The sequence below is a fragment of the Haliaeetus leucocephalus genome, unplaced genomic scaffold, assembly GCF_000737465.1.
Source record: "Haliaeetus leucocephalus isolate CR32 unplaced genomic scaffold, Haliaeetus_leucocephalus-4.0 Scaffold13, whole genome shotgun sequence".
Taxonomy (NCBI): Eukaryota; Metazoa; Chordata; class Aves; order Accipitriformes; family Accipitridae; genus Haliaeetus; species Haliaeetus leucocephalus.
The window spans coordinates 2,119,165-2,141,956 of NW_010972449.1; the positions used below are offsets into that span (position 1 = coordinate 2,119,165).

The 22,792-nt window shown below is 42.3% G+C and overlaps 2 protein-coding genes across 2 annotated transcripts in view; both read right to left on the reverse strand.

Moving 5' to 3' along the window:
• The window catches only part of GCN1L1 (GCN1 general control of amino-acid synthesis 1-like 1 (yeast)), a 37,670-nt gene extending 21,573 nt beyond the window's left edge, over window positions 1–16,097 (reverse strand). The window contains exons 1-22 of the mRNA XM_010574543.1: window positions 15,826–16,097; window positions 15,631–15,739; window positions 15,138–15,212; window positions 14,764–14,892; window positions 14,488–14,538; window positions 13,973–14,071; window positions 13,518–13,691; window positions 11,813–11,965; window positions 10,957–11,049; window positions 9,408–9,483; window positions 9,072–9,231; window positions 7,948–8,137; window positions 7,703–7,827; window positions 7,179–7,357; window positions 6,909–7,002; window positions 6,024–6,137; window positions 5,629–5,827; window positions 4,978–5,133; window positions 1,863–2,044; window positions 1,501–1,581; window positions 879–1,022; window positions 17–144 (exon numbers count right to left, since the gene is read on the reverse strand). Of these exons, the coding sequence (XP_010572845.1) occupies window positions 17–144; window positions 879–1,022; window positions 1,501–1,581; window positions 1,863–2,044; window positions 4,978–5,133; window positions 5,629–5,827; window positions 6,024–6,137; window positions 6,909–7,002; window positions 7,179–7,357; window positions 7,703–7,827; window positions 7,948–8,137; window positions 9,072–9,231; window positions 9,408–9,483; window positions 10,957–11,049; window positions 11,813–11,965; window positions 13,518–13,691; window positions 13,973–14,071; window positions 14,488–14,538; window positions 14,764–14,892; window positions 15,138–15,212; window positions 15,631–15,739; window positions 15,826–15,858 (2,744 nt within the window). The 5' untranslated portion in view covers window positions 15,859–16,097. The remainder of the gene's footprint in view (window positions 1–16; window positions 145–878; window positions 1,023–1,500; window positions 1,582–1,862; window positions 2,045–4,977; window positions 5,134–5,628; window positions 5,828–6,023; window positions 6,138–6,908; window positions 7,003–7,178; window positions 7,358–7,702; window positions 7,828–7,947; window positions 8,138–9,071; window positions 9,232–9,407; window positions 9,484–10,956; window positions 11,050–11,812; window positions 11,966–13,517; window positions 13,692–13,972; window positions 14,072–14,487; window positions 14,539–14,763; window positions 14,893–15,137; window positions 15,213–15,630; window positions 15,740–15,825) is intronic.
• Window positions 16,098–16,103: 6 nt separating this feature from the next.
• LOC104836890 (translational activator GCN1-like) overlaps window positions 16,104–22,792 on the reverse strand; it is a 6,918-nt gene continuing 229 nt past the window's right edge. The window contains exons 2-8 of the mRNA XM_010575667.1: window positions 22,296–22,526; window positions 20,146–20,248; window positions 19,434–19,497; window positions 18,720–18,851; window positions 17,405–17,513; window positions 16,588–16,686; window positions 16,104–16,505 (exon numbers count right to left, since the gene is read on the reverse strand). Coding sequence (XP_010573969.1) covers window positions 16,302–16,505; window positions 16,588–16,686; window positions 17,405–17,513; window positions 18,720–18,851; window positions 19,434–19,497; window positions 20,146–20,248; window positions 22,296–22,526 — 942 coding nt within the window. The 3' untranslated portion in view covers window positions 16,104–16,301. The remainder of the gene's footprint in view (window positions 16,506–16,587; window positions 16,687–17,404; window positions 17,514–18,719; window positions 18,852–19,433; window positions 19,498–20,145; window positions 20,249–22,295; window positions 22,527–22,792) is intronic.

Genomic DNA, 22,792 nt, shown 5'->3' on the forward strand with positions numbered 1-22,792 from the left:
CAGGAAGAACTCCTACCTCTCCGCCAACTTCTGAATCTCATCCTCCACATCAAACTTTACTACCCAAAGGCGACGCAACAGATTCAGTCCATTCTTTTCATCACTGTCTGGGGTTGGTAGAACCATTTGTAGCTCCATCAGTCCCTGAATTAGTTTACAGGAGAATCAGTGCAAGGATCTGATTTTAGAAACAGATACTTTAAAACACTTAAAACCATTGCCAAGTCAAGCTCTCAGTGGTTGGAAGTGTCAAAATTCATGCTTCCTTGTGCAGCACACTGCCCATGCAGATCAAGGTCTTTCTGACGCTAATAGGTGAGATGGTGAAACTCAAGGATAGTGCTCCATGGGCAGGTTGCAGAGAGGCAACTAGGCACGAGGTTGTGCTCTGGTGACTACAGTCTTTTCTGCTTCTAAGTACAGAGAAGCCAGCTCAGGTAAGCTAAGCTGAAATTTGTTTCACGGCAAAGAAAACCAAGGACCCTTGGTCTTTCTTTCTTTCTTTCTATGTTCTCAGAAGTGACTAAACCTCAAGCTTTCCAAAAACACTGGGCCCAATACAGACATAGGAATTTTTTGACAGCTTCTCTCTTTAAGACTAAGCTCTATGCAATTATAAGGTGTTAAGTTTGTCATAATTACACCTGTTTTAACAAAAAAAAGGTGTGGATAGACCCAGAGTACTCCTTTTTGCAAGATAAATCTAGCACAAAGAGCATTACTTAGAGCATTATTGTTCAGTAGCTACTGCCTCCTCCTGCAGACACACTGCCCAAAGACTGGCATCACAGCTGACGCCTCTCTTCATCAGTGTTAGAGAAGATTCACCTCCCCAAATACTAAGGAATTCAGTGTGACCCTGAATGATTCCCACCTACCCTGAGAGCTGCATCTCGAACATTCATGCATGGAGATTGCAGGGCCTGAAGTAACACATCGATCTCCTCCTGTTCTGCATAGGCACAGCCATCCTCCCCACTGCTGCTCGTGCACAGGGTGGTCAGCGCATTGGAAGCCAAAACCTAAAATGCCGTGAGGAAGTATTAGAGATTCCACCACTGACTTCTCTCAAAGCAAGCGCAGGGTGGGGGTTGAGTGCTATCACAAGCGAAGAAATTCTCAGACAACAGTGACAAGAACAAGAACTGACAAGTTCAGTCCAACTGTTTGCCTTTTTGTTATTATTGACCTTTCTGCCATCTCACCCCTCAGAACACACTTGGGGGAGCGACTGCTAAACTTCTCTGACAGAGCAAGGCCTTAGAGAAGGAATAAAATGTCACCTGTGGAAGACTGAAGAGTATTGTCTGGTGCAATAAAACCCACAAGAAAAAAAGATGCAGACATATTATTCCAAGAATACCATGAACACAGGAGAAAATTGGTAATGTATCAACCACCAGCCTCAGAGATTGAAAGCAAGTGGGTGTATTTCCCTCATTTAGATGCTGATGAAACTTAGGCAGAATCCTGACTGTGGTTATGAAGCTGAGGACTCACCTGTAACCGTGGTGAACCCGTTCCTATCACCCGGGTCAGCAGAACCAGCATGTCCCTCCGAGGCAGCAACTCTGGGCCATTCTGAAAGATTGGGGGGAGAAAAGGCGGAGGGAGGAGAAAAAGCCTTATGTCCTGTGACTCCAAAGTACCTTGTGTGTGTATGACACTCCTTATAAAAATCACAGTCAAAACCTAGGGCTGGACAGGTAACCAAAACCTGTGACAGAAAACAATCTTACATTGTTAACTCCAAATTGTACAATTAACCTGCTTTGTCCAGTTTACACGTTAGCTGTTTTATCCCATGCCTCATCTGAACAACTGTTGAACGACGTCATCTGATCCCCACAGCTCTCACTTACCTCATCCACCAGCAAAGCCTGGCCATTTGCTGATGATCTCAGCTGAGCATGGACCGTAAGGATCTGCAGAATCTTGACCAGGAACTCCTCCTTGTCTTCACTGTCATGGGATGTGTCAGTCATAACCGTCTTCAGGAGAGGAAAGACTAAGGAAAATGCTGGAGCTGATAATGGGGCAGCACCTGCGAAAAGGAAAAACAACCCTGTGTGCATAGCTGATCCTCTCATGTCTTTGTTTTGTAATATTGACTGGTATAAAATGCACACCTTGGTAGCTCATCATGGATATGGCTGGCTTCAGCCTTATGTACAAACATGCTAAGTGACCTAAGTACTTCTATGCCCCTAGAAACACCCAGTCTAAAAGACACCGTGTCATGTATATCTGGACTTAACTCACACAGACAATGCTTAGCCTGTTCAAAGCAGTGCACACAGCCAGCCTGCTGTTTAGCCTCTACCACTTTTGCCACTTAATGGCAGCAACAGTATGGTTCCAACAGTGACATCTGGCATTTCAGTGTTAGGTTAACAGTTGTACTTGATGATCTTAAGTTTTTTTCCAACCTAAATGATTCTATGATTCTACCTAATGTTGTTGTTGCTTGCAACACCAATGAGCTGGCTTTAATTAAAGTCACATTAGGATTCCAAATTACTTCAAGTGCTTCAACAACGTCAAAATACACTGCAAATGAAATTGAAATAATTCAATGGATTAAGGTAGACAGGCAAAACTGAGGTTTTGTCTATCCTGGAAATACTTGCGGACAGCAGGGGACAGGACACAAAATCAAATCCATCACACAACCAAAGTTGAAATAAAATCTATTCCTTAAAGTACATTAAGTTTGTGTGTACACTGAGAATTATTAATTAATTAAACTACAAAAAAATTGTGATCATTTTACTTCTGAGCAGGAGGATCCAAACAGGGATCTGATACAATTTAACTGATTCACTTTTAAAGTTAATTTGTCCCAAAGTAGAGGCCAGTTTGCCAGCTACATTCCCCTTAAACGCTTCCTACCAACCTAGCTAACCTGTCATTCCAGTCTTCAGCTGGATTCTTGGGAATGAGGTTCCTCTAATCCTGGTGCAAGTCTCAACTCCCCTCGCCCCTTAAAAAAGATTAAAACTTTTGGATTCCCATTGTTAAAAATTCTGTTCCTTCTTTCTCACAGGGGCTTGGCTATGGGACATAACAAATGCTCCTTCCAGTCCTCCAGTCAGTCCAGTTAAAATTCAAGTATTAGATGTCTAGGGAAAACGTTTACTTTCTACATCCTATATGTGCTGTCAGTGAACGCCAGATTTTAAATTTCTAAGATGCAGATAAAGAGCACTGCAGATACAATACTGCAGTATTAGTCAGCTTATGTAGGGCACAGACACTGCAAAAGTAGTTCAAGGGAGAAATCTTAAAATACCAAACACACTGTGAGCTCCTAACTATTTAACATGAATAGCTTAGGTAAAACCCCCTCCATTTCTGGTGTGGGATTTTTCTCTCTGTTTGCTCAATATCTGTTTGCTTTTACGCTTTTTTCCTCTTTTTTTTTTAATTATTGGCCAGATATTTTTAGGCTTAAGCAACTGTCCTCTCTATACGCAGCAGGAGGAACAAAGCTTTATCTGAGAAGATAAATGTTCTATTAACACAGTAGCCGGTATTGACCAACACGAAAAAGGTTATAAGATATATCTTGGCATTTCAGCAATGAATGATAAATTTTATCATCCACATTATAAAGAGGTATGTTCTCTCTTAGATCTCATGGTAACCTAAGAAACTAACCTCTACTAAATAATATTGCAAGACTACACTCCAAAGAACTTTGAAAGTGAGGAAAAATCATTTGGGAATACAACATGGCTTGTCCAACAAAGTGCTATGGAACCTACTTCCTTTCTCTTGCAGCAGTGAAAAAAAAAAAAAATCAGACACTCATTTAATTAAGCACTGTAGGAAATCTTGAAGGATTGGAAATACTTCCACTACTTTCTGGAAATAAGCCTGCAAATGGATTCAAATGTTAATGAACTTGCTCTTACTATGGAAATAAATTGCATAGCGGAGACACTGACATCACTGAGATGTTCAGCAAGTGGTGCTCAACATGGTGAATTGCTGCTACTCAGCTGTGAAGATTACGTGCGCCACAGTCACACAATTGTGGATCTGACTGGCAACAGAACAGTAAGAGAAGAACTGAACTAATGGGGTAAGGGACCAAACGGAATCCTACATTTCCTTTAAAAAATTATAAACCCTCTACCACAGTAGCTTTTGATTGAGCTAGATGATGAACAGCTCCAAAGCCTGGATGAACCACCTCCATCACTACAGTATACCAGATGCTTTAAGAGAGCCTAAGCCATCCCTGCCTCAAAAGAAGCAAACCTATCCTCCCGCTTCTGTACTATTATCTTCAATGTAGTGGTAGAAGTATTTGCTCACCCCATCATGAAGCAGATTCTGGAAGTAATCTAGATTAAAACTAACCCAGTGAAAACAAACAAAAGAAAAAAGAAAAAAAAAAATTCAAGGAAAAAAGGTTCATTTTGGCCCAGATCATATTCTCGCACAATAAAAACACTGGCGCTTGCCTTCATATTACAGAAGGGGAAAGAACTGCTTCTTCTACAACTGTGCCAGAATAAAATATTCATGAACTGCAGCACTACATAGCAAACAAGCAGAGGCCACAGGCACTTCACTGCTGAGATCACAGATAACAAGCAATTATTTTGTCTTTCTACTTAAGTCTCACTGAATCACTTATGCTAAGTGGTGTTGAAAGGTAGGAACGGTCCTTGGCAAAGATAAGCCTCAGTTTCACTACTATTATTTCTGTATAAACCCTTTTAGGAAAAAATACTGTTATTTCATTTCTACACTTACTGTACTTGTAACATCATTTCTACTACTACCATCACAAAAAACCCTTAAGGTTTTTCATATCTATGAAGACTTAACTTATTTAAAAAAAAAAAACAAAAAAACCCAAGTGAAGTCTCACCTATAAAACATTATACAAATCATCAAAACTAAAACAGCTCACAGAGTTAGAGGGGCACGGGGAGGGTCAGAGGTATCTACAATACTTTTTACCTGGCTCTCCCTTGCCTGTTCGGCTAGGAATGGTATGGGCATGCAGCAAGCTAACAACTCTGTTCAGAGCAGTAGGCAGTTCTTCTTGACACCAGGATTCATCCAACTCACATTCTGGTTTCATCAGGCGCAAGGTCACATGGCTCACTAAAGTACCTAGTATGAAAGAATAAAGACTCCATGAGAGGACTAAAGCCAAACATTTCTTGAGAGAAAAATTCCCCAGGAACAGAGACCCAAGAATTATAACAAAGCTGTGGGCAACAACCCAGGCTACTGCAAAACAGGCACAGAGAAGGAAGCACAGCCCCGAGGCTTATACAGGACAGCTTTCTTTACAACAGTTACATGTGCGAGTTACACTTGCATCCTCCAAACTCTGCACAGGGGAGACAGACCCATTGCGACCAACTGCTACTGAGAGGTAGTTGCAATGACTAGACAACTCCTTGTCTTTGGACCCAGTCCTATCCAGCAGTAGGATCTCTGGGACATCGCTGTCATCTCCCTAAGCACTGTTCCAGGGTGTTTTTTCCTCTTGGCTTTCTGTGGTACATGGTCATGATCCACAGCTTGTAAAAGCAAGAACTTTCACCTCCCTGCCATAAAAATAATGCACCCTGCCCTTAAATAGCAACTGCAAATACCAACCAAAGGTTTTCAGTCGAGCCGGCATGACACATGAAGCTAAGGAAAGAAAAGGTTCCTTAATCCTTGGAGCAGCCAAAGGCGATCGAAAAAGTGGCAAGAAGGAACTGATGAGACCAGGGATGTACTGAGTTAGACCAGGAGGCTTTCTCTTTATAACAGTGTCCAGGAGTCCTAAAGCTGTTTCCAGCTCATTATCAAGCTGTAAGAGAAACAATTCAAAAGATTACCATAAAAAACCTCCATCAGGAAAAAATCAAGTTGTAAGATCAAATTTCTAATGAAAGAAACAAATACATTATTACCAACTATCCTCTATGCTACTCCATTTTCCTTTTATCAAAATGACTTGGGTCATGGTAGCTGCAGAGTTGGCAAAAAAGACCATCAAAACTTACCTCCTTCAGCCGTTTTCTTATCTGAGACTCCCTTTCCAGCTGTGCATGCATCAGCTCCTTCTGCTTGCTAGTCAGTTGCACCTCATCCTTTATTCCTTTCTTCTTCTTTATTTCCTGCAGTAGAGTGCCATGGACTTTATTAAACCAGGAGCTACTAACACCATCCCCTCAATTAGGTAGAGAAGAAAGTTGGACACATTGGGTTTTTTTGCAATTTACTTTTAAAACAGTATCAAAATATTCTTCCAAGCATATCACTCTTAAGCGAAGACACAAAATGGAAATCAGCAGGTTAACAACACTGTAGTGTCCCACTAGCAGCACAACATCAGTTTCTCCCACATTTAAATTGGTCACAAATTATATGATATCATTAAAAAGAGTTGTGCAGTCCCTTCTACAGCAGATGGGCATGCCATCCTCCCCAGAGCAAACAGAAGTCAACCTTTAGTAAAAGAATGCTCCAGTCAACCTGGTACATTCTCTTCCTTTCACCAGATTTTTGCCCCCCACCTACACCCATTGCTCTGGCCAGACTGAACAGAACTGCTGGCTGTCAACAAGATGGAAGCACCTGTTTAACAACCCCTACTGAAAAAGTTACACAAGATATACTGAATAAGAGATGAAGAGAAAAAACAGGTACTACCAACTAGTAAGCGTACTCACAAACAAGTAGAATACCACATAAATTGATACAAATACAGATGTAAGAGAAAAAAAAACGATACATATAAATATAAGAGAAGACAATACTTAGGTATTCAAAGTTCAGAGAATCTTTCCCAACAGTGTACACACATATGCCAGAAGCCATGTAACAGAACAGATGAGACAGCAGTGAAGGTACTGACCAGCCTGGCTTTCCTGTTCCCATCAACTCACCTCCTTCAGTTCCAGCTCAATGATTTGTTCCTTGAAGGAATAAGCTTTGTTCTCCCTCTTCATGTTAGCCTTTTTCATACTATCCTGTTGAGCACTGAGAAGGAAAAGTAGAGAAGAGAATCAGCACTGCTCTGGACTAAGATCCAGGCGCATAAATCTGGGAACGCCCGTCCAGAAAGAGCATCTGACAAACCACCCTCACCCTTCTGGCTAGATGCCAGAAGCAATCAAACCCCAGGTGCACAGAGAAAAGAAATTATGAAGTCTTACCTCTGTATTATAGATTTGTCATACAGTTCTCCCTCTGGTGTCTTCATGATGGCAAATTCTTCTCGAGTAACCTGGCACAGAGCTGGATTCTCCATTGATGCTGAGATAGTGCTGATGAGCTGTGGGAGCACTCTACCAGGTGAGAGCAGAGAGAGAGATCCCACTGCATTCATAGATGACTATCAAGAAAAAAAAGGAAAAAAACATTATTATCAGTATTCCTTGAAATTGTCTCAAAAAAGTATGCCCTGTTGAGGCAGCCCACATTATGTTCCAACTCCTAATTTCTTGTTCAGTGGGTACTTGAATCTTATCTAAAATTCTACTCGGTTGCTGGTACACATTCTTTCCCCCTTAAATCCTAGCGCCTTCTCACCAGAGACATTCTCTCTGAACCTGCCTTTTCCCCACCTTTTAGACAGATCTCATTCCTTACAGACCAGTTAGTACTTAACTCCTCCAGAAAACTCTCCTGTTCCAAAATATCTCCCAAAACTAACACAAGGAAAGCAGAAGTTTATCACCTGGTTCTCCGGAGTGTAGGCAGTGATCCTGGGTAATATGTCATTCAGGTGTTTGGTAATGAAGTCTTTGGGATCTATCTTCATCTTGATGAGGAGGGTTGGCCAAAGACCTGGCTGCACTGCCACTAGCAAGAAGAATAAATGATCACAATAAATATGAAGCAGACTGCTAATACAATGAAACAAAAAGGTAAAATAAAAATCCCATACATTGGCCATGAGAGTGGTCTTATCCCTTCACTTACCTACAGATGGATGATGGCTCACAAGCAGCATCTCCAGTGCCAGCTTTTCTGGCTCAAAGGAATCCACATCAAGCCCTGCCACACTTGAGATGACACAGAGTGCCTCGTGAAGGACACGGGGAGGAACGTATGTCTTTCCTAGCTCCGACAGCTCTCCTGACTCGGTCACCAGGACCTCATGAGGCAGAACCTGAGTGGACAACTTGTCATTAACACATCACACCAAGCCTTCCTGAGCCCCAAGCACATGACCCCACAGTAACACCATACTGAATACCAACAATCAGCTCCCTCTGTCAGTACCAACAACCTGAAGTTTTCAAAGGAAAGAAGGGATAAAGGATAACAGTGGAACCGAAGCACAGAAGTGACAGTGATAGAAAGACTAAGAATGGAAGACTATACTAGATTTGGCAAGCTGGGGTAAAATAAAACTAAAACAATCATTTTTGGCGGAGAGGACTGCAAAAGGTTGAACCAGCTGGCTGGGAACAGTATGCCCAACTTCCGCAGTCTAATTTTACCCAGTATCTTTTCAAAAATACTTTATTCAGGTGGTATCTGCAACATGGGAAGACTATTTACAAAGTCCCAGCCTTGGTACCTACTTATTGCAACTTAATCTATTATACAACTTGATGGTGCTGGCTTGGCATCATGCCCAATAATATAGCACTCATTGTTTCCTTTTTTTATTTTGTTTTTATTTTTTAGAATAGTTGCTACTAAAGTATTTACATTACACTTGTTTTAAATAGGCAGCCTGAGCTATAATCCAGGGCCAAAGAACTAGGATACCAAGAAAGGAACAAAGCACTTGGTCTTCCAGCAGGGATTAAATTTGGATTAAAATAAAAGAAGGACACAGAAAACTGCAGCTTCCTCCTCAGATAATTTTGAATAATATGTCTTCTGTGTATATAGGGAAGACTAGGCACACTGCAGACACGGATACAGTAGTATGCAGTAATCTAGTAACAAGTGGCATTCTAGGAGATCATCTGGAACCGAATCATCTTCATACCATGCTGTATGTCAATACTAACAGCAAATCTAGGGTAGGGAGGTGACTGGCAGTATACAAACAACTGCCTAGGCAGAGACTAGGCTTCTTGACTACTCACCTTATGAGAACTGAGAACCACTTTCAGCTCCTCCAAGAGCCCGTAGGCCAGTTTGTACCCTCCCAGAGATGACAAGAGCTTCTTAACTGTTTGATGGGCCTGTCTTCGAACATGCCAGGTCCGACTCAGCAGTACTGCAACAAGGGCACGGTGATACTGCCTGAAAACGGAGAAATAAACAGGTTTAGCAAGGGAGGCAGCTCTGCAATCTAACTGGACACAAAAGCACAAATAGTTCAACACTTTGTGCAAAGTCCCAAGGCCACCCACTCCACTGCCTGCATTAACATTCAGGGATCAGACACAGATTGGTAGCAGCAAGTGTACTCTACGTACTGAACTTTACTTTCAGGCAGCCGTTGTGCATGATCCAAGAGAAGGCGCTCTGTCAGCTGCAGTACTGTACACATTGCTGTGGGAAGAGACAAATATTTAAAATAGCATGAGAATTCATAAGAAGCAGATTTTTCTACCTGAAAACAAACAAACAGCAAGCTGGACACATTAAAATAGCTACCCAAACTAAGCCTCCACATAATCTCCTCAGTGAAGCCAGAGACAAACCCAACTCAGATCTGCCAAGATTGGAAACAGAACCATGATTTCATAAAAATGTTGTTAGCTGGATCCCAGCAGAATTTTCCTGACCACTATGTGTGACCTATTTTTGTCTAAGTCAACAGAGCAAACCAAACGATAAATACCATGCTCGCTGCATCAATACTGTTAATTCCTGCACCCTGCTGAAATGTCTTCAGTGACAATAAAATGTATACTGAATTCATCCACAAGTGCATAATGCTATTTGAATAGTAGCCTTGGTATTTTACCTCATACCATCTTCTGAGCTTCAACTCTGACTAGGCCCTTTGGTTTGTACATCAGTGTTCAACCATATCATAAAAGCAGGAGCAGAAAGCCCTGAAACATGGGGTGGGTTATAACCTGTATTAAGTGTGGTACAGGGGACTGTCGACATTCAAGCCATCAGAGAGTTTGTGGATGTTAAGCATGTCAGCTGGATATTTTTGCTTAAATAACCAATAACAAATCATGACACTATTTACTTTCAGCATTAGGTTTTGGATCTAACATCTTAAGAAAGCAATACAAAATTTTCCATCACATTGTTTCAGGATATTTGCAGACTTGGGAGAGAAAACGAATGGATATACATATTGCCTTCAGGAAACAGGGATTACAGGAAGCAAAGGAGAAACAATGTTATTTCCTATTTAGAAAACTTTACCTCTTCAAAGCTTTGTACAAAAGATAAATGAATTCATTTCAGAGAAACGATTCATGAACTAATTTTCAAAACTTTCCATTTAAAATCTAGTCAGTAATGTTTTCTGTTGGGCATATTCCATTAATTTTTTTTTCAACTAATCTTTAAGCACAAGAGAACAAAACAGAGCATAGGGACACTAATTTGTAACCCAATTGATTTCCTATCTGTTATTGCTCTTCCCCCACATATCTTAAGATTTTCACCTACGTGTTTTCTTCTCCAGCCTTATTTTACTTTTTCCCATCTTATACTTAATTTTAGGCTTCTCCACATCCCTTAGATTGACTGCAACTATTTACTTACAAACTGGGACACCACATAGATGCATTTTGTATTGGAAAGACTTTTATAGACTACACAAATTTGGAATTATAAATGTTTGATAACTCAGGTTCATTACAAATTAAATTAATTCATTGTCAACCTTAGACTACAACTAGTCTAGATGTACTTCTGAAAGAGTACGCTGTTCATTTTAATCTGAAACTGGATCCTCCAAGGACCACAGAACAGAGCCAACAGCAACATTAGCTCTTATAAGTACTAAGTAATAGAGTTAAACAGCAACCGGACACACAATAACTGACAATTTACCTTCCTCTGACGCAGACTGCAAGAACTTCTCAGATGTAAAAATCTGCTTTTTCTCATCCAGAATCAGCTGCCAGAAACCACTCAGCTTAGACTCTGACAGGAAAAGAATAGATGTCTATCAAGGATGTTTCAAATTAAGTGCGAACTCACCAGTGTCCATAAAATACAGTAGAATTCTCCTGACTCAAGTTACTTCTAGCTTTACTTGTCTTCAGTTGTAAAGCCTCTCACACCTCTCATTCAGAACTATAAGCGTGCCCAAAAAAACACCTGCTGACAAAAATATATTTCTCTGACTTACACTGGTGAAATGTAAAAAGACTGTTTCACCTTAACCTTTGATAGGACAAGCCTTCCTAAAAATGAAGGAAAGGAGGAAAGTGGTGTGTTGCTTTTGATAGACAGAACACACCTGGATTTTATATCTTAGCAGATGTATGAACTCAGACAGTTCTTGTAATATCTTCTAATGGAAGACCAAATTCCAGTCCTCATGCTTTCCAAAGATGGTTTGTAAAAATACTACCCAAATAACAAGCAAGTAATACTTTTAATGCATCAGTCAGGTCCTAGCATGTCAGATCTGGGTGAACGTCTTCTGTCAGAATAAAGAGGAATATTGCCCTAAATGAATGGAAGCTGGAATTTGCAAAGCCACAGAAGAGCAAGAATCCTTCACTGACATAACAGAGAGAGATGGGAATAAATCTTTCCCTGGTTTACAAAATGTCAATGATTCTCTCTGCAGATACAACACAAAGATTAAGGAACAGTACCTCATGCACACTGTCAAGGAAAAGTGTTAAGCCTCGGAACCTGTTTGTATTGGATTCTACTAGATGTTTTGTGACCTTACCAGTTTGTCCCTCAATTACAGACATCCTGCAGATCAACAAAGCTGCAGCAACTCCTTCAGTTACCATGGGAACCTGAGTACTTTGAGATGCTGCTTTTTCTACTGTCTGGATTAGCATTGGCAGCAGGTCCATGCCCTGTAATAATGTGTCACCTGAGAAGACAGAAAGAGACAAGTTACAAAACAACATAATCCTTCACACTTTACACCACAAGGGTATCAATGGTTCTTCTGTTGTCATGAGACAAGGAAAGGAACTAGGCACATACTGGAAAGGCTATGAATCTCCCAGAGTACTTGCCAATCACTACTATCCTTAAACTTTGACAAGCTAGATGATAAGCACTTTAGTCCCTTCCTCACAGATAGAAAAGTCCCATCTCAATATGAGTTTCTGTTCACAGGATGCAAAAGAAAATGCTAATTCAGTTACATTAAAGGAATTGGTTCAAATCACAGGAAGTCTGCCTTCAAAGATTATGTTTCCCTAAGAGAGGGAAAGTAAATTCCTGGCAAGCCACGACCATCTGTTCCACTTCAAACAGTCACAAGTCAAGGAATCCCACTGATCTGCAACCCTTGCTTCCACAGAAACTGAGCTAGGTGTTCCTGGTATTTCCAGAAACAACATCTCACGCACAACACTGAGAAAAGAAACAAAAGACCTTGTGATTTTCTACGTTAAGTATTCGCAGGTAGTGTTTTAACCATAAATTCATAAGACTTAGAATCTCTATTTTCTTTATGTCCCAGTTGGATGCTTCAGTGGATGGGTCAAAACAATGGTAGTCATTGTTCCAGTGGTGAGTAAATCATTTTAGAATGTAAGTTTCTTGAGCCTTGATCCCCTGAACAGCTGCACACATCACACACAAGTAATCCCCTTTGCCCATAGCAAGCATAAGCAACTTCAGGTTTGCCGTATTGATGTCTCTGAAAGGACCGCCATCCTGTGACGTCTAAGTAGTTTCTAGAGTGTTTTTTTCAGCCCTATGATAGCACAAATTCCTGGTAACTACAATAGAAAAATGCAAAATTACAATTTCACTCATATTCATATTGAGAAAGTGATGGCTAATCCATTGTACCTATACAATACACTGAGTTATTGATCTCTTAAGCAAATGTATACCATCTTTTTGATTCACACTGCATCAACAAGAAAGGGAGATCTCACATACGGGCATCAGACTGATCGCCTATTGACCCGTGCATGAAATGCTGAAGTCAAAAGGGATAGGACCAACAGATGCAAATCTCAAAAGGACCACCAAAAGTTTAGAATTTCTTAAGATCTTCATTTCAAACACAGTAATATTTTTATTTTTTTTTTAAAGCTTCCAAAAGCCACAGACCAGGATCCCAGCATGCTGGGTGCTATAAAAAACAAAAGCATGGTCCCTGAGCTAGAAACCTTACAATTTAAGCATAAGACAAAAATAAAGCAATCAAAAATTACTCCGGGGGTATATAAAAGACAGCATGATGGGCAGTGATGCTAGTGAAACAAGGAGACAAACCATCTTTATAAACTTGGAAGGCAAAAAGGAGTTTAAGGAGAAATACAAAGTAGGTCAGTGAATGGGTACTGCCTTACAAAATCTTTCTTAATCCACACAGCTATCTACTTATATCAGGAAGCAGAAAAGTTGATTAGTCTTAAGCCACACAGTCAAGAGAGTTATTAATAGCTGCACAGTTTTACCTTTGAAAGAGGCTAGCATGCACTGCAGGTAGGCATGTCTCACAGCTGAAGTAGAGGTTTTAAGGCTGAAGGCTTTCTTTAGCCATTCTACCAGCTTCTTGGGAACTTCTGTGGTGAACCGAACACACCAAAGAGCCAGGACAGAGACTGCATGAACCAATGTGCCTTCATGGACTAGGAATTAACACAGAGCTCATGTCAGTACAGCAACTGCATAAAACACAGGAACATAAACCAGAAAGCAGGTAACAATGTCAGGAGGAGGCAGGAAAAGAATGCATGTGCTTCTAACAGACACAGCACTGTCTCTATGGGGTTGCTCATCAAAACAGGGCAACAGATTTTATAACACAACAGGCGAGAATCCAGATTTATCCCGAATAACATGCCGTACGAAAATCCTGCTCAAGACGAAAGCAGCTTAGCAAACCCGGAACAAAGGCAAGAGGTCTAACCTTCTTGTTGCAGGAAAGGGATGAAAAGCTCAGCCACAGTTCCAGTCAGAGCTTGGCTAGAGGATCCCGAAACCACATGGTGACTAAGGCTGCCGATCCCTGAAAGGACAGAGTTCTCTCATTAGTTCCCAAACTACCAGCACTTGCTGCAAAATCTAAAAACAATCAAGAATGACCCTTCACATTTCAATCCTTGCACAGACATCTCTTTTTCTTGTCACTACATCTGGATGTCACATCTACCATGTACCAATACTGCAGGACCTGTCTTCATTTTCACTTAGGATACAGTCATCTTCCTCCTTGCATAAAACACTTAGCCCACCAGCCAATTATTTCCTTTGAATAGAAAGTCAAGAACTGGCATGTGGTATCCAGCACCCTCTGTGACATCAACTACAGCCAATTTGGAATGACAGGCAGGGAATCCTAAAGGCTTAAGTACAGATCCCTTTCGTTCAGCCTTCTGCTGAATTTCTTCCACCAGAGAAGCAGCTTTCTTCTAGGATTCTCACCAGAAAGGACACTCATCTTCTGAGCAACAACTGTCAGCTTCCCTTCTGAGCCTGCCAAATAGAAACAAATGGGTGATGGCTGACTTACAGACAACAGCTACGTGCTACATCAAGAATCTTCTCTAAAATACAAAACCTTGCCCCATTATCCCTGATCCAGGTTGAGCCAACCCTACCATACAGGCAGCTAAAGACAACAGAAAATACAATACACAAAACTCCTTGAAGCTGGCAAACCTTTATTCATCTCCACTGCTTATCCTACAATTTACTCACCCCCTAAGATGGCAAAAAGGTGTTTGCCCAGTGACTCCACAGCTGAAGGATCACTACACTGTCGAGCCAAGTTCTTTAATGCCACAACTGCTTCATCCATCAGCTGCACACTGTTGGATTTCAGATGACCTAGAAAATAATGCACAAGCTAAGAGCTCCTCACGACAAACTGCACAAAATCAGCAAGGCAACTTATCTTTACATGTGGATTGACTCAGCTTCTGGAACAGTCACATGAACTATTCCAGTTCCAAATTACAGCATCATCCTCCCTCCCACATAAAACAACCTCTTCACCAGTAATCAAGCTGTTATAGGTACAGCCAGAAAGTTGAAGAGAATTCATCATTCCCTCCCGAAGTTAGAGTACTTACTGGCCAGTCCTTTCACAATGTCTAGAGCATATTGGCTGAGATCCAGGTTCACAGATACAAGCAAGCAAGAGATTGCTGACAACAGAAGAGATAATGGCATATTACGTTTTGTTAAGTAACTGTTTTTAGCATTTTAATACACCCTTCCCCACGGTTCACATCAAGAGCAGACAAGGTCAGTAAGGAGTAGGAAGAAAAAAACCACTGAAATTGATGCCCAGTGAACAGATTAATTCAGGATTATTCTTAGCACTCAGCTGTGAAATTCTGTCCTCAGTGCAAACAGTAGCTATCACATACCCAGACACTTGGGATCACACCACAAATGTTGCTTCTCCACATCTAACCCTCAGACACCAGACAATCCTGCTGCCTGTGCTCACAGGACCAAAAGCATAGTCCAGAGAGACACACTCCCCCAACAACTCCAGACCTCTAAGGAACAACTATTCATGAGCTTTGACAGAACAATGCAGAGAAATGACAGACTCACTTTCAATTACGTTCTCAGGACTCCGTAGTAGGGACTTCTGCAGAGTTGGCAAAACTAAGTCCTTGAATTCAGCGTGAGACATGTACCGAAGAAGCGGGGAACAGCTGTCCTGCAAAGGGTACAAAGCGCTCAGCACAGCAGCAGATGTGGCATGTAGGACAAAAGCACAAACAGCTCTGTAACAGTGTGTCTCACCAGCACGTGTTTCTGAGGCTTTGTCTTGCTCATAAGGATGGTCTTCAAATAGAAATCCAGAAGAGCACTCTGAACAAGCAGAAACACCAAATTACAGCCACATCACAACCTATACACAGCTCCCTGTACACCATCAGGAAGCCAGGCTTGACACCCCACCTCATTTTCCTCTGGAAGGCAGCCCTATCCACTAAGCAGGAGCTTTGCTTCCATCCTCACATAAGACAGTCAAGCAAAGATCAGTGCTCTCTGCTCTACCCTTCAGCCCAACACTCAAACCTACAACAGGGGAGAAAGCAGAAAGCTGCAGTGTTGGCTGTCTACATAAATGCACATGCCACAGCAAAAAGCCGCATATCTGGCACCTCCTCTATAAATCTATCCCAGCTGTTTTAGTCAGAAGTGCATGACTACTGAATTGACAGATAATGAAACCAGGGGCAGATGCAAAGTACCAACCTCGCTGAGACATCTCTTCAGCCCCCTTCTCCATGATGGGAAGTGACGCTACTTATTCCCCCAAAAAAGCAGTACAACAGATTTACCTTATATCGTTTAACAATATCAATCTCTTTCTGGGCTGTGCAAAATTGCACCACAAGTCCCAGCATTGCAGCGTAACTCTGGTTTGGTTCAAGACCAAGAATGACAGATAGGTACTGGTCCACCAGATCTTGGTTCTGAAGAGAAAAAGAGCAAGGCACATTAACACAACAGAATCTAGAACAGCTATTGCATATAGTCATACAAGGTATACATCACCTCTTTCCACAGCCTGTTCAATTTCTTCACAGCCCCATCCACCGCCTGCTTATGAGAACCTCCCAGGACTTCCAAAAGGAGCAAACACTGAACCTCCACCTGCCAAAGGAAATAGCCGAGAAAACCTTCATGCACCTGCTCCTCAGAGAGCTCATATCAAACGAGGCATGTCAGATGCCAGTAACTAGCTGAATCTGCTTAGGAAAAAGTCCTTAGGTCATGTAAGTTCTTCCAATGAGCTGCCATTGCTTTCATCTCACACACACCACTTTGCAGAACCACACATAGCAGCTTTGGAAACTCTTACTTTGAAAACAGTGATTTATAACACATAACATCTCTTCTGAAAATGTATTCCAACCATATTCGAAGGTGCTATGAGCATGGTCACAGGTTCAGGTTGTTAAAGTAGGTGAAAAGAAAGGAAAAACCTACTTGACACTATATGACAGAATATCACATGCAAATACTTCAAGGGAGGCACAAGGAATTCATGCCATGCTGCATACTGCACCTTGGAGGCACCACTAGCACACCTAGTCCAGAAACACTGGTATACACCATGGTATGCAGAGCAACTCTGTGTGGGTGCAAGACTGCCCCACTGTCATGTTTTATACACCTCCTGCTTTCTCCAGCGGAACAGGAGAGATCAAAATACACCAGAAAGCAAAAAAGATTGTCATGCAAACCTGGATTTTAACATGACATTATCAGTTACATTCAGATTTGCAATGTTTCAGCAACTTCAAAGACATTAGAAATCTTTAAGTCCTTATCTCCGAAGGGATATTTCTGTAAACCAAAAAGAACCTACCAGTTTTTTCCATGTTTCTCCTTGTCTCTTTTCAGGTGTTGGAAAGACTGTGCGTACAAGCAGGCATGTCCAGGAGAGCGCCAGCAGAGCTGCAGATCCACTGCTCTTACTGTTGTACAAACGGGAGAAGAAGGTAAATCTATTACTCCCAGTGTGTAACTTACATCTACTAGTCCCTAACAGACTCATCTTTGCCCAAGTCAGAACACCACCTTATAAGCGAGGCAATTTTATCACAGAAAAATATAGCTAAAGTCTTAGCATTTAAAGCAAATAATTACTCCTCATAACCTATGTGTTCCAGCTCCTGTTTAACGCTTAGAACTTCTGAATGGCATAAACAAGGCTAAGTCTTGACTGCTGGGAATGAAAAACCTTAGCAGAAGACAGACCATTTTTGGATCTTCCCAGTGGCATTACAGAAATGAGAGTTAAATACTTTGCCAACTGAGAGTGCCCAAAAAGTGACTCAAGACTTCTCATCTGCTGCTCATCTTTACTGTCAGAGCTTCCCAGCCTTAGATTGCCAAATTGTTTCTCAGCTTACATTCCCTCCTGGCACACTACTCAGTTCTCATTTCTGCTAACTCTCACCTCCTCCCTCCACTTCAGGTAATGGATCCCACCTTGCAGCTCCCTGAGGATCCTCACCCCATTTTGATCTTTACCTCAAAGCGAAAGAACGTAGAAAGCTTCCCTGCACACAAGGCTAGCTACTGCAACTGAAGGGTAAATATTGTATCTCTGCAAGCCTTTAAACCAATATCAGATATTTTTCTAAAAGCTACACTTCTATTGAGCCATGGAGGCACTGCAGGACGACACTCTGTGGCCTGTATCAGCTGAACAATACCCTAAGTCACCTTTTGGAATGACTAGTGTTTCCAGAAGCTATCACAATAGAAAAACCACGTGTTTCTCAGCTCAGCTTCAAATTTCATTATCTCCCTGCCTGTAAGAAGGTCTTGAATTCCACCAGCTGAACACCAGATGGGCGAGGAAATCCCCTTTCCTAATCATTCTGGAGACTGTTTCTTGGTAAAAGAGTTTGTTCCTCATTTCTCCAGACCTGAAGGTTAACAAAGGCAAAATCGTAACTCAGACCCAATCCACCAGCAGTAATACCACAATAGTCCTTCTGCTTTCCCAGAAGACATGAGAGACGTAAGAGAGGAACATTTAAATGGTCATTAACAGCTTTGTCTCTAAATGTTTTCAGCGCCTCTGGCAAGCAGCAGCAGAAGAATCATTTTGAACACAAGAGCAACTACCAGCAACTCGGAACTGCTTCTACACAAAGCAACTCATCCAGCACCTGGGAACTCCAGCCTTGCTGCCGATCCCTGAGGACTGAAGCGACTGCAGAAGGTTTTTTGCTGTTGCATCTGGCTGGGATTCTGCGAGCTGCTGAAGCGCCAGCTGCAGGGCTCTGCGGGATGCTGCATCGCTAGAATGAAAAATTTATCTCCATGAACATTTTAAATCCTGCCAACATTACACATATTACTACCCTTGTGTCACACAAAGGACACTGCCTTCTCATTTCAGCAGTCAAGCTAATAATTATTTTATCCATGCTGTTCCAAGTAGAGAAGTTTCTGGCAGAAAGCTCCATTCCTTTCCTCAACTGACAGAAGTTATGTCGAGGCTCTCTGTCAGGTTGCAGAAGAAAACATAGGTTCTGAACAGCTTTCTCTACAACAGGCCACTATTTAATCCAATCTAGAAGTATCTAAAAGACACCTAAAGGACATCTTAGTCTTGCTTCACAAGCATTCCTTCTTGCAAACTGAACCACAGAAAGAAAGTTTTTTCAAAATTAAAGGTGAAACACAAGGTAAGTGTTATAAAACTCTTTAATGTCAAACCTAACTTGAGAGCCCAATTACTAGATAGCATCTTTCAGTGTCATATGCACCTATGTGACACTACATGCTAACATTTCCAGCTGCTCCACACCAGTTTAACTAATAAATACATAAATACTGATAGATTAAATAACACAGCCTTTCCACATCAATTTACTCACCGGTATCGATGCAGAGTAAGGCAGAAGAGTTTGCAAAGGCCTTTCACTGCACCCTCTGGAAGATCTGTAACAGAACGTATTTCAAAATATTTCTTCATAGATCAATGAGCTTTTAATCCTTAACACAAACATGATTCACTTCACAACTGAAATCTATGAACTGCTCACATCTATGAAATTGCTTGCAAAGATCATAGTAAAAGTTCTCTCTTTACAAATTTTTATGCATATTTTTAAAATAATGGCAAAATTAGAACACATGCTATTCCACAGTCATCTTCAGAAAACGGCAGAAATTAAAAAGATTTTTTAAAATTTGCTTTAACTGTTTTATTAAGACTATCTGAAATCTTCTACACTCTCCATCTCTCTACATATATATATATATGTGTGTGTATATAAATACTCCATGAATCATTAAAAAAAACAGGCTAAGAGTCAGGAGAGAAACCGGCAACTGACACACAAACGAAAAACCAACATACATGATGCTACAACTACTAACTGGAAAAAGCACACGTTAGTAACCAGAGTTCTGTGCTACCTACAAAACCCATGCTTAGAATTAATGCCGTGAGAAAGCACAGGCTCCAAACGCTGCCAGCCCTCTCCCTCAAAAAACTATGCCTCAAGTTTCACACAGCCTTTGAAACAACACATATTAACATTCTTCTCCACCCTGGTAACCAGAACAGTGCCCCAAAGCTTTTACCTTTCCCAGAAATGCATTTTCCCAGCTCACTGAGGATCTCTCTCCGCTCCTTCACACTGGCTGTTGTTACTTTTACTGCAAACCGCTTCAGTGTATCAGAAATCTAAAACCACACACAGAGGAAAAAACATCAGACTGCCTTTGATATCAACACACAGAATGCAAAACCAGGGCAAGCAAAACATGTCATCTGCTGCTACACGATCTCTTAGTGACCAAATGTGAGCATCTGCAGTCTTACCTGCTGGGGAAAGGGTCACTGTACATCATACATGATGAAACTCACAAACCCTCCCCTTAGGCTGAGGGATGACTGTTTTCTGTTTGTTAACCTGTGTCCCTGTCACGGCACTCATGCTCTGTAAGATACGCTTACCCCTCTAAAAGTAACACAGAGCAAGAGGTAAGATCAAGAGCCTAGAGTACAGGACCTTTAACAGCAAAAAAAAAAAAAAAAGCACTTCAAGAACGCAAAGGTGCTTTTCAGTGTACGTTATCTCCTAAAGCCCATGCACCCCTGAAGGGGGACTTCTAACAGCAGATGACCCAGGGCTGACTGTAATCGCCCGTCCTGAAAAAATGACCTGTGGTTTCAGGCTGTCAGTCATAGAATAGAACCATAGGATGGTTTGGGTTGGAAGGGACCTTAAAGATCATCTACTTCCAATCCCCCTGCCATGGGCAGGGACACCTTCCACCAGACCAGGTTGCTCGAAGCCCCACCCAACCTGGCCTTGAATAGTTGTGAAATTCTGTAGTCAGGCCTAGCAAAAGAATAAACTGCTCACATTCACTCTTTTCCCAAATTAACAGGCACATTGCAGGGATTTTGTAAACTGGACCCGCCAGATTACAAAAGGTTGCGCCTCACTATCAAACTCCTTCCATGCGCTATCAGTAGCGCTCAAGGTTACCCAAGCAAAATGAAAAATCACATCACACAACTGAATGTTTTTTTCATGCCTGTGCTACTGAGTGCCTGGATCTGCCAGCTGGAAGGGACTGAAACTGCTTACTGAGTTTAACTCCTATAAATAGTTTGTTTCAGTTTTCAAGTGGTATCAAGACAGTGAGATAAACTTCTTTCTAGTCTTTCCAGACAGTATAAGTTCTCAGCAACCTGCTCCTTCAACTGCTGAAACCATTTCCATGAACTTCCAAGTCTTCCAAGATATGCAAGATAAAAACTTTCTCTGGGCTGAACAGGGCTCAGCCAGGTCTACGTTCATGGGTTTTCTGCATTTACATAAATGAAAACACAGCTCTCCAGAAAAGGCTTTTAAAATTCACTTCTTTAACTGAGCAACTTTATATGTTAATAATAATCATCATCATCTTTAGGAAGGGCAGCAAATAAACATGCCTTTATCAAAACTGTTCCTTCCGTCTTCAAGCACTGCTCTAACAGTTTTGCCACAAGTCTTCTTCGAAGCACAGGAAACTTGGCAACTGAGAAATGGCAACTACCTCCATCCTTCTCAAGAGCTGCTTTCACTGAAGTTTTTTTGCTGACATGCAGGAAGGGTAATTCTATGCTGCAGCTACCCGACATTTAGAGAGGCCGTCCACACCTACCCGACCCTGTGACCATCTCTCACCCTGAGCTCTCCTTAAAAACTGGCTGAAAGCAGGGCTGCACCTCTGAACGCTAAGGCACAGGTCGACCAACGTTGTTACCATCAGAACTGACAGAACAAGTCGCCATTAAAGAGCTCATCTTCTTTTCAAACCTTTCAATTACATGACTTTGTCATATGCAAACTCAAACCAAGCTGCACTTACTCATGCTGCTTAATCAGAAGCAGGGAGACGTACAGACATGAAAAGCACATTAAAATTATCCCAACAGTCTAGAAATTAAAAATATAAATTATGTATAACACTACAGGACTTCCCAAACAGCTTAGTGACTTGCACAAACGGCACAAACTATGACTCCCCAGTCTCCAGGGAAGAGCTGCTGGGACAGGCTTCACCCATTTGCTTTTTTTTTTTTTTATTAGGATGCACATGTACACGTGTTCCAAGGCTAGGATGCAAGCAATGCTGCTGCAAACGAACGCAGAGAACAGACTGCGGTATTTGTACTAGTAAGGACCTGATCCTGAGAAGGCTGGGATCCGCCTTGGGAACATCCCAACCTAATGCACCAAGCTGGAGAAAAAAAAAGCCCATCGGGGCGTAACAGGCGACCCCAGGCACTCGGGAGCGCTTCCACCCCGGCAGGCTCCGCTCAGCCGCCCGGAGCGGGGACAAGGCTCGGGCTCTCCCTTTCCAAACGGGGCTCCCGGCGGCCGCAGCCCCCGCTGAGTCGCTGGGAGCAGGGGGGGAAGGCCGCGGGCCCGCCGAGCCCGGCGTTGGGCCGGCAGCCGCAGACGAGACTCAGCCGGCAAGGACGCAGCTTGCGCCAGTCGTTTATCGGGAACTGACTTCGGGAACTGACTTCGGGAGCGGGCGGGATCCTCCCCAGCGCGGCAGCCGCCGTCCCGCGCTTCTCTCCGGGCCGCGGCAGCCGCTCACGGAGCGGCGGCTCAGCCCCGGCTCCCCGGCCGCCTCAGAGCTGGAAAGAGACCGGCAGCGGGGCGTCCCTTCCCTCGCCCCGCCGGTCGGGGCACGGCGCCGGTGCGGCCTCCCTGCAGGCGGCTCC